Raw genomic sequence first — 10987 nt, 5'->3', positions numbered from 1 at the left:
GAACTCAGAAATCCACCTGCCTCTGCCTCCCGAGTGCTGGGATTAAAGGCGTGTGTGCCACCACGCCCGGTGGAATAGCTGCATTCTTATTGGAAGAAGTGTGTCACTGTGGGGGTGGGCTTTACAGAAGAGTCCCCTCCTAGCTCCCTTCAGAAGTCAGTCTCCTGGCTGGCTGCTTTTGGGTCAAGATGTAGAATACACAGCTCCTTCTATCAAGACTCTGCCATTCTTCCCACCATGATGATAATGAATTGAACCTCTGAAATTTTAAGCCTCCCCCAATTAAATGTCCTTTATATAAGGTATCTTGATCATGGTAATTCTTCACAGCAATAAATTCCTAAGATAACCCAGAACCAAAGAAAAGGTAGCAGGCACTCCAGAAAGTCATCATTTTACCTCTGTGTACACTGCGGCACATGCATGTACCCCCTGTGTATCACAGAAAGTATAATAAAAAACAGAGTATACTAAAAGATTCCAATGTCAAGCAAGCAAGAATCTGAGAATAATTTGGGGCACACATCTACAATTCTAGCATGGGAGGCTGAAGCAGGAGGATTATGAATTTAAGTGCAGCTTTGAATTCCAGACAGTACAGATTATAAACATGACCCACTAATAAATGTTAAACTTTTCCGCTCACTCTACCTCCCAAGTCACACATATACACTAGTACCAAGGTTTTATTCCGGGCTGGAGAGATGGCTCAATTCAGGACCTCTGGTCCTGAGTTCAATTCCCAGCAACCACATGGTGGCTCACAACCATCTGTAATAAGATCAGATGCCCTTTTCTGGAGTATCTGAAGACAGCTACAGTGTACTCATATAAAATAAATAAAATATTAAAAAAAAAAAAAAAGGTTTTATTCCCTCCTCCTCCTATTTTTTGTTTATCAAGACAGAATCTATGTAGTCTTGGCTATCCTGGAGCTTACTATGTAGATGGTATACTAGGCTCACAGAGATCCGTCTGCCTCTGTCTGTGCTGGAATTGAAGGTCTAAGGCACTACACCTAGCTCAGGATAGCATTTCTTTTTTCTTTTCTTTTTTTGGTCTTTTGAGACAGGGTTCCTATGTAGCTTTGGCTGCTCTGGAACTCACTTTGTATAGCAAGGCAACCTTACACTCAAGAAAGTCACCCTTCTTTGTCTCCCTAGCACTGGGATTAAAGGCACCACCACCCAGCTTATATGGATACCTAGTGTCACCCTTCATGCAAACTTATGGGAACCGGGAGAAAAACTAAGCATCCATATGCATGTCTAGAACCGTTCTGAACAAGCATAGAACTCCCTTGAATTGAGCTGTGTGCCTGACAGGTGACAGAGTGGGGATCTCAAGTATCTCCCAAAGCTCCGAGTTCTAATGTCTTGTTCCCTTTGGCAGGTCTGATAAAGTCTTTATGATTTTGGGCCAATAGAAAGGTTTTCAGGACTAAAATCAACCAACAAAAGACTACAACCTCCCCAACTGTGAGCCAAAATAAACTTTTCTCAAGTATTTGTTTAGTGATGAGAATTAACCCAATAGGTTAGCTTTTTAAAAAAACTACATTTATTTTGTGTATGTGCGGTGGACAACTTATGGGAGTCAATTCTATTCACCACGTGGGTCCCAGGGATCAAACCCAGGTTCTCAGGCTTAAAGCAGGTACCCACTGAGCCATCAGACTTTTGAGACAGTCTTATTCAGTTGTAAAAGATGGCCGGGAAGTAATCTGCACAGGTTGATTTCAAACTAAAAGTAATCAACCCTCTTCCCTTAGTCTCCTGCAGGGCTGAGATTTGAGGCTGTGTTGTTTTGAGAGGCCTCATGTAGCTCAGGCTATCTGGAAACCCCCCATGTAACTGAAAATAACCTTCAGCTGTTGATAGCCTCTTGCTTTGGTCTACACAGTGATGGAATGACAGGTCCGTACCACTAAGCCACCTTCAGGAAAGAACAAAGTATACACACATACACCACACTACTACGGACACACTTGAACAACCAGGGCGCATACGTGGAAGGCAGAGGCTAACTTTGCGGAGTCTGTTCTCTCCCTCCACCTTTACAAAGAATCTGGGGACCAAATTCTGTCCTTTAGGCTTTTATGGCAAGTTGGCAAGTACTTCTCTTTACCAGGAGTCACTTTTGAATGCCCAAACCCACCAGAACTTTAACCTTTATTTCAGGCTGCCTTTAATTCACTAAGCAGCAAAAGCTGGCCTCAGGCTCACAAAGATCCTCCTGCCCTAGGATTATAGGTGCCCTTGAGTGCCGGGATTATAGGTGTTCACCATCGCAATGGTTTCTCAAGGAGCCTCTACAACAGCAATTAGAGTAACTACAGCCCTTCTAGGAACTTATTAAAAAAAAAATTACATTTAGTTATAGCCCTGGCTATCTTGGAACTTACTCTATACACCAGGCTGATCTCAAAATCAGTCTGCCTTTACCTCCTAAGGGTTGGGATCAAAGGTACATGTCACCACATCCAGTGTCAATATTTTTCTTTTAAATAAAATTTACTTACTTGTTTTTTAATGTACGAGTGCTATTTGCATGTATGCCTGCATGCCAGAGGAGGCTATCAGATCCCACTACAGATGGCTGTGAGTCACCATGAGGTTGCTGGGAACTGAACTCAGGACTTCTCTGGAAGAGCAGTCAGTGCTCTTAACCATCTATCTCTCCAGCCCCAAGTCTTTACTTTTTTATTAAAAAAGTTTTGTTGGTATTTTTCTGACAGTTTCTGTCCTAGAACTTACTATGTAGATCAGGCTGGCCTCAAACTCAAATAGTTCATCTTTGCCACCAAAAGTGCAATCACCATGGCCAACTGTAAAAAGATGGGGAACTGTCCAATGGTCAAGAGTACTCTTCTGGAGGACAGCGGCTCATTCCCAGCACCAACATGATTTGTTTTACATTGCCTGTTAACTACTTGGTCACTTGCACTCATAGACAAAATTTTAAGGCAAGGTCTCACATAGCCCCGACTGGCTTCTAAAGATCACCTGTGAACTGATTCTCCTACCTTTATGATCCTAGTGTTGGAGTTATAGGCACGAGAAACAGATACCCTGAAGGTAGACATCAGTGTACTGAAATTTACAGAGGTGGATCCACTAGCAGAGATCCAATGCTTCTGCTATATTCTGAGCCAGTTAGTATAGATTACCACCAGCCCTGACTGGTATAACAACTGTAAGCCTAGAACTAGAACTGGAGAGGCTGGAGGACTGCTGCAAATTCAAGGTCAGCCTGGTCTGCAGAATGATGCAGGTTACTGAGGGATACAGAGCAAGAGCTTTTCTAAAAAAAAAAAGAAAGAAAGAAAGAAAGAAAGAAAGAAAGAAAGAAAGAAAGAAAAGATACTACTTTTACCAACCACTGAGCCAAAAGTTCTGAGAGAAGAGAGCCTTTGGACAAGCAGTTCCTTCATCCAGAACTATTTCAGGCAATGAATATACTATGAAGCTAAAATAAAATAAAAATTTACCTTTAACTGGTTTACTTACCTAGCAATGCGATTATTGTCTGTTTTCCGGACTCTACGAATGGCTGTGACATTGGCCCGCATGAGGTAGTGCTGAGCTAAATCTGAAATTTAAGAGTAGACGTCGTCAGCTAGACATCCAAACTACTGGCCTCTGAACTGGTTTTATCCCCAAAGTATTTAAAACATCACACAGCTGTCTTTGCCAACCCAAGGGACAAAACCAAACCACCCCACCCACCGTCTTCTACCTCAAACAAACGGAGCCCTACCTGAGATGCCCTTCTCTGTGATGACCACGTCAGGCTTCAGCTGGATGATGTCCTCGCACAGCTGCTGGATGTACTCCTCCTCCATCTGCAGGATTCTCGTGAAATCCTCCTCTCGGGTGATCTCAATGTCAGTCTGTGGATGAAAAGGCACCGACTGAATCTGGCGAGATGGCTCGGCAGTCAGGAGTAACACTCACAGCTGCCTGGAATTCCAGCTCCAGGGGATCCAACCAAAGCTGTACTCAGACACATAAGGTTGCTCCTGCAGACTTCCCCATGCACGTCTAGGTGCACACACAGTAACATAACTTAAAAAGGAAAATAAAAATCCCCAGGCTGATGAAGACAGTCAGCTGTCATCCCAGTCACTATACACTCTCCATACAGCCCTCTCATGTTCTCCAGAAAATGTGAATCTGAGTGTCAAAACTTCACGTCTGTTTCTCACATCTGAGCTGGACCTTTTGTCTTACTAGTTAGTATGCATGAATAATTTAGATCTTAATTTCTTGATACCTCTGGCTTTTTTTAGGACAGGGACTTTTTTTAGGACTCTACCCAGGCTGATCTCATCTTTAGCCCCATAAGTGTTGGGATTACACGTGTAAGCAACCATTTCCACCTGAATTCTGGTTCCCAAACACTTTTAATCGGATCCATTGGCTCAGGACATAGAAGTCCTTACACTCTGTAAGGTTCCGACAGCAATAAAGTTAAAGGAACTGAGAGACTGTGGGTGCTGCTGCATTGGAAAAGGTGGGTCACACCCATAATCCCAGCACCCAGGAGGCGGAGGCAGACAGATTGCTAGCCCGCTGTGTGGACACAGCTGAGTTCTAGATCACCCAGGCTACACAGGAACACTATCTAAACCTTCCTAAACCTGTAAAAATAAGATCGTCAAACTGAAGTCAAAGGAGCTCGCTTTGAAATATGCCAAAGTCAAACATTGAGAAAAGTGAATAAATACATTGTCCAGGTTGGTTGTGAACCAAGTGGTCTTCCTGCCTCAATCACCCACGCAGACAGGACCATGTCTATACCCACTCGGCTCAATAAATGCAGGACGGATTTACTTAATTTTTTGTCACTCTTTCCCCTCAGTCCTGGGTTTCAGACTCTTTACTTGGAAAACAAAGTAACATCAAACTATTTTCAAGAAAGGATGGTAAATGGCAGCACGTAAGTGACTTTATTGTCACTTGTCCATATTAGTAGTCAGAGTCCACTTAAAAAAAAACAGGCTGGGAAGCCAGGGGTAGTGTATTTTCTGTGGATGAGATCCAGAGAAATTCACTGTCTTGAAAGGATCTACTTTGGGAGCTAGAGAGATGGCTCAGAGGTTAAGAGCACTGGCTGTTCTCTCTAGGTCCTAAGTTCAATTCCCAGCAAGCACATGGTGGCCCACAACTATCTGTAATGGGATCCAATGTCCTCTTCTGGGCACATGTATTTTAATCCCAGCACTTGGGAGACAGAGGCAGGTGGGTAGTCTGAGACCAGCCTGGTCTACATGGTGAGTTCCAGGGCTATGTAAAGAGAACCTGTCTCAAAAACAAAAACAAAAAAACCCAAAAGGCTGGGAATCTTACCTGGCTTTCTCCTTTCTTGTACTCCAGAGAAGAATCCAGTAGCACAATTCGAGGATTCTTAATATAGCGGCGCATCCTTGGATGGGTCACATCCTTGTTAATCATAACTCCACGTAAGACACACGAGTCTTCAATGATGCCCCCGGGTATCTGAGCAAAGGAACATTTACTTTAATACATGGAACTGATTTAATACATGGTTCCCTGCGTACAAGGCAAACCCATCAAGTCCATCCCCATATATACTTCTTTCCCACATGACTACTCTTTCAGAAGTCCAAGGAAGCTTCTTCCATGAAGCTCAAAAACAAAATAACTAAATGGACAAGTAACCAGCTTTATATTAGTTCTAGGGCAGCCTGAGCACCAGGAAGCTCCAGGTCCTTTAGGATACAGTGAGAACTAAAACAATGGCTGCAAATATTTTCTTGGTTTTGTTTTGAGACATAATCTCTCTACGAAGCTTTGGTTATCCTCGAACTCACAAAGATCCACCTAAGTGATTCTACCAAATACTGGGATTAAAGTTGTTCACCACCAAGCTTGGCTGCAAATGTTTGACTCTTAGAAGTACGATAATCTTGGGCCATGACATTCAACCTGAAGGATGAGATCCTCAGAAATTCACTGTCTTGAAAGGATCTACTTTGGGGGCTGTAGAGATGGCTCAGAGGTTAAGAGCACTGGCTGTTCTTCTCAAGGTCCTAAGTTCAATTCCCAGCAAGTACATGGTGGCCCACAACTATCTGTAATGGGATCCAATGCCCTCTTTTGGTGTGTCTGAAGATAACTATGGTGTGCTCATATACATATAATAAATATATCTTTAAAAAAAAATGGAAGGACCTACTTCATCATTAGGATCCTCGCACAGATTTTAGACTTAGGCTCTAAGATATTAGACTTCTACTACACTTACATCTTAAATGTAGCAAAAAATAGGAAAGCTTCTGTACGAGCACTGACCGCTCTTCCAAAGGTCCCGAGTTCAATTCTCAGCAACCACATGGTGGCTGACAACCATCTGTAATGAGATCTGATGCCCTCTTCTGGTGTGTCTGAAGACAGCTACAGTGTACTTACATATATTAATAAATAAATCTTAAAAGCCAGGCGTGGTGGCGCATGCCTTTAATCCCAGCACTGAGGCAGAGGCTGAGTTCGAGGCCAGCCTGGTCTACAGAGTGAGTTCCAGGACAGCCTGGGCTACACAGAGAAACTCTGTCTCAAACAAACAAACAAACAAACAAACAAAACACCTCACAGAGACCTGCCTGTCTCTGCCTGGTGTGCTGGGATTAAAGATGTGTGCCACCAAATTTGCCCAAGCAAATTTTATTATAATGAGTATGTGATGGCCAATCTTGGTTGTCAACTGACACCTGGAATTCCCTAAAACCCAAGCAACTAGCAGACCTGTGAAAGACTTTTCTTGATGGGATCATTTGAGGTCAGAAAGGAGCACACTTTAAGTCTGGGCCACACCTTCTGGTGACAGGACAAGGACACTTGCTGTTTGGCTGCTGAGGTATTAGCGCCTACTTCTTTGGGATTCCAAGTAGATTGAAGACCAGGTCAGACAACTAGCCTAGAGTATGGAAGGACTACCAGAGTCTTTAAAAAACAAACAAACAAACAAACAAAAAATATGAGTACACTGTGGCTCTATTCAGACACACCAGAATAGGGCATTGGATCCCATTATAGATGGTTGAGTCACCATGTGGTTGATGGGATTTGAACTCAGAACCTCTAGAAGAGCAGTCAGTGCTCTTAACCACTGAGCCATCTCTTCAGCCCCTACCAGAATCTCACTTTTCTGTCAGGTGACAGCCACTGTTAGAACAGTCACTCTAATAAAGGCTCTCTTTTAATTTTCACCAGTTCTATTCTCTAGAGAACCCTGACCAACAAGCTGGTTTGTCTGCATGTATGTGTAATACATGCGTACCTGGTGACCTCAGAGATCAAAAGAGGGAATCAGGTTTTCTGGAACTGGAGTTATGGATGGCTGTAAGACACCACAAGGGTGCTGGTAATCAAATGTGGGCCCTCTACATGAACAGCAGGCACTCTTAGCCGCTAGGCCATTTCACCAACCTCAGCACTTGTAAAACTGATATACTCACCAGCGGCTAGTACCCACAGGCATAGATATGGACGCACCAGAGTCTTTCCTTACCCCTGTAAACCTTGTGTATGGAAGGTAGTAAAGGCAACCAAAAATGGTATCAGGCATTCTCCTTGCTACTCACTTAGGTTTTTGTTTCCAGGCTCTAAGGTAGTCCAGTTCTTCTGTCTAGTTCTAAGTCAATAAGGACACCCTACTGTGAATTGGAATGACCATGCCAGACACCTAACTCTCAAGCATACACTGGACAAGCTTACCTTTTCTACCCTTGCATATTTTTTGATGTCAATTTCCTTTCTGCCATTCTCTTCAAACTGCACAGTCTTAACAGCATCCAGTGCAATGTTGCATGCCAAAGAGGACCACCGACTGATGACTTTTGTAGTAATAGAGCTATTGATGATGTTCAACATCATCTCACGGTTATTAACATCAACGGGAGTACTGGAAAAAGAAACCCAGAAAACAGTGAACATAAAACATTTAACACAGTAACTCATGTAAGCCTCAAAGAGCGTAAGAACGTGCCAAGAGCATGCCAAGAGGCAGAATTGATGTGGTTAAAGTGACATCTTGCTAAACTTTCAAATACTGCTAAAATTCCTAAAACATTTTACAAGGCCAAACAGATTTTAGGGAAGAGGCAACAGCTTCTAAAAGCATCATCTAAGGTAAATGTTCTAGGGGGCTGGAGAGATGGCTCAGCAGTTAAGAGCACTAACTGCTATTCTAGAGGTCCTGAGTTCAATTCCCAGCAACCACATGGTGGCTCACAACTATCTGTAATGGGATCTAATGCCCTCTCCTAGTGTGTCTGAAGACAATTACAGTGCACTCATAATAAATAAATAAATAAGTCTTTAAGCTAAGTGTTCCAGATAGGCAATTACTGCCTGATTTAAAAAAAAAAAAAAAGTAGCCAGGGATACAAGAGAGTCAGGAGTTTTAGCCTGAGAAATATGGATCCCAGTTTTGAGAAAAACAGTCCCAGGTTCATCCCCAAAGCACTGCAAAATTCAGGTGTGCTAAGTGCCTATGATTCTAGCACTTGGGAGGATGAAAAGTTCAAGGTTATCTTCAGTGCTATATACTAAGTTCCAGGTCAACCCGTACTATATGAGCCCATGTCTCAAAACAACAACTTCTGTGACTGGAGGTGCAACTTGGTGGTACAGTGCTTGGGTAACACACACATAAATCCTGGATTCAATACACCTGCACCTAAACGCCATGTTTTAGAATTCATAAAAATAAATCTAAAGGTGGGGGATGAGGATATGAGCACTTGCTGTTCTAGAGGACTTGTGTACATTGTGTTAACTCTAGCTCCAGCGGAGTCACATTTCTGGTTTTCTCAGACACTTGCACTCATATGCACATATGCAGGTACACCCACCCACCCATACACACCCACATCCACACACACATCCCAACAAAGATCTAAGCATGGTAGAACACATTTTTAAATCTGAGCACTGCAGAGTCAGAGGCAGACTTGAGGTTGACCTGGTTGACCAGTCAGGAGTACACATTGAAATACCCTGCTTCAATCTGCCCCTTAAGAATCTAAAGGGACCCTGATTAAAACAGCGGAAGCGAGAGTCCTTAAAGAGGGAGCACATAACAGAACACATAGTGTAAAAGGAAGGAATATGGGGAATTAAAGGTTTAAGTGTGATGGGGAAGAGGAGGCACTGATGGGTGGATTAACAATGAGAAGGAATGGATGGTCAGGGCATAGAGAAATACATCTGTAATCCCAGCTCTCAGGAGGCAGGAGGATCTCTGAGGCTGGCCTGGTCTACAGAATAAGTCCCAGAACAGCTTAGGGCTACACAGAAAAGCAGTCTTTAAAAAAACAAAACAAAGCTGGGCAGTGGTGGTGCACACCTTTAATCCCAGCACTTGAGAGGCAGAGACAGGCAGATTTCTGAGGCCAGCCTGGTCTACAGAGTTAGTTCCAAGACAGCCAGGGCTACACAGAGAAACCCTGTCTCAAAAAACAAAACAAAATCCCACCACCACCAAAAAGGAGAGAGGAGTGAGGTGTTTTTAAAGGTGCTCTGCATGGTGAACAATGCTGCTTGCAGAAGACATGGTCATTATATGAAAATATCTGTACCAGGCATAGGATAATTCCCAATGAGTTACGTACGGATCAGGGAAGGTCCAAAGGACCCTAAAAACAGAAACCATGGCCACTGTTCTTGATTGTCTATCATAACTGGATAATAAACCTCTATTACTGCACACCCCTATTGCGGGACATAGATCATGTCTAGACCTACAGATCGTCTCTCAGTCTTGGTTAGAGAGGCTTCTTTTTGTCTCAAGAGAGACCAGTCAAAGTGCTAAGAGTAACTAAGTCTCTCTGAGTGTTCAGTTGCAAATGGGACATATGCATTAATCTCCACCCAAGGCTTGTGGACAACTCAGATTGCTTTGGGCAATCAGAACAAGAGCTTGTGGATATCAAATGCTATCTGTGGACAAGACAATGCCACTGCACTCATGATCTCACAGCAGCTGTGGTTTCTTGTTCAAGATCAAGCCAGTCAAAATTCCAGCATGATTCAACACTCAGCAGAGGAGCTACTAGGAGTTGCTGGGGGGAAGGAGGTGGTGGGATGGTGGGAGGGAGTGTCATTTTCTTTAGGGTTGAGGCCACTGGTGGATTGCTCATTCTCTGGTGCCAGCCCTGCATCCATATGGGCAGCACTAACTGGAATCAGTAGGTCATTTGGAAACAGTCGGGTTTTTAGCACTCAGGAGGCATACATTTCTTTGCTTTATCTACATAACCTGTTCCAGACCTGCTAGGGACAAGCAACTTAAAAAATATTTGAGAGGGTGATGTTTTGAGGGAGGGTCTGGGGTATTGTGGCATATGCTTTCAATCCCATCATGGAATTTGTTCTTTGTTGTTTTCTGTTATTGTTGTTTTTGAGACAGGGTTTTTCTGTATAGCCCTGGCTGTCCTGGAACTCACTCTTGTAGACCAGGCTGGCCTTGAACTCAGAAATCTGCCTGCCTCTGCCTCCCAAGTGCTGGGATTAAAGGCATGCGCCACCACTGCCTGGCTCTTTGCTGTTGTTTTGAGACAGGGTCTCACAATGCAGTTCTGGCTGTCCTGGAACTACATAAACCAGGCTGGCTTTGAACTCAAAGATCCACCTGCCTCTGCTTCTCACGTAACACCACACCCAGCTTTCTGTTGTTTTGATTCAGGGTCTCCCTTTGTATCCTAACTGCTGGGATTAAAGGCATATATGCACTTCTATACTCCCTTCACTTCATTATTAGCACCAGGCCAAAACAACAACAACAACAACAACAACAAACCCAGTCAGTAGTTCTCTACATTCAAGCAGCATTTTCAGGTGTGGTCCTCTTCATTTAAATGGAAACCTGCTGGGAGCTGCCCTTACAGCACAGAGCACTGAATTAGCTACTCATACAGGACTGCCTGTCACCATCTCACTTCTTTTTTTTTTTTTTTTTTTAA

General features: G+C 43.5%; 1 protein-coding gene across 1 annotated transcript in view; it reads right to left on the bottom strand.

Annotated features, from left to right (window-relative positions):
- The window catches only part of Cct3 (chaperonin containing TCP1 subunit 3), a 23747-nt gene that overhangs the window by 3468 nt on the left and 9292 nt on the right, over positions 1–10987 (bottom strand). The window contains exons 7-10 of the mRNA XM_021157991.2: positions 7740–7926; positions 5352–5501; positions 3760–3892; positions 3510–3591 (exon numbers count right to left, since the gene is read on the bottom strand). Coding sequence (XP_021013650.1) covers positions 3510–3591; positions 3760–3892; positions 5352–5501; positions 7740–7926 — 552 coding nt within the window. The remainder of the gene's footprint in view (positions 1–3509; positions 3592–3759; positions 3893–5351; positions 5502–7739; positions 7927–10987) is intronic.

Source organism: Mus caroli, chromosome 3 (assembly GCF_900094665.2).
Source record: "Mus caroli chromosome 3, CAROLI_EIJ_v1.1, whole genome shotgun sequence".
NCBI classification, from domain to species: domain Eukaryota; kingdom Metazoa; phylum Chordata; class Mammalia; order Rodentia; family Muridae; genus Mus; species Mus caroli.
The sequence above is the reverse complement of the archived record's forward strand: the minus strand, read 5'-3'. Positions and strand labels throughout refer to the sequence as shown.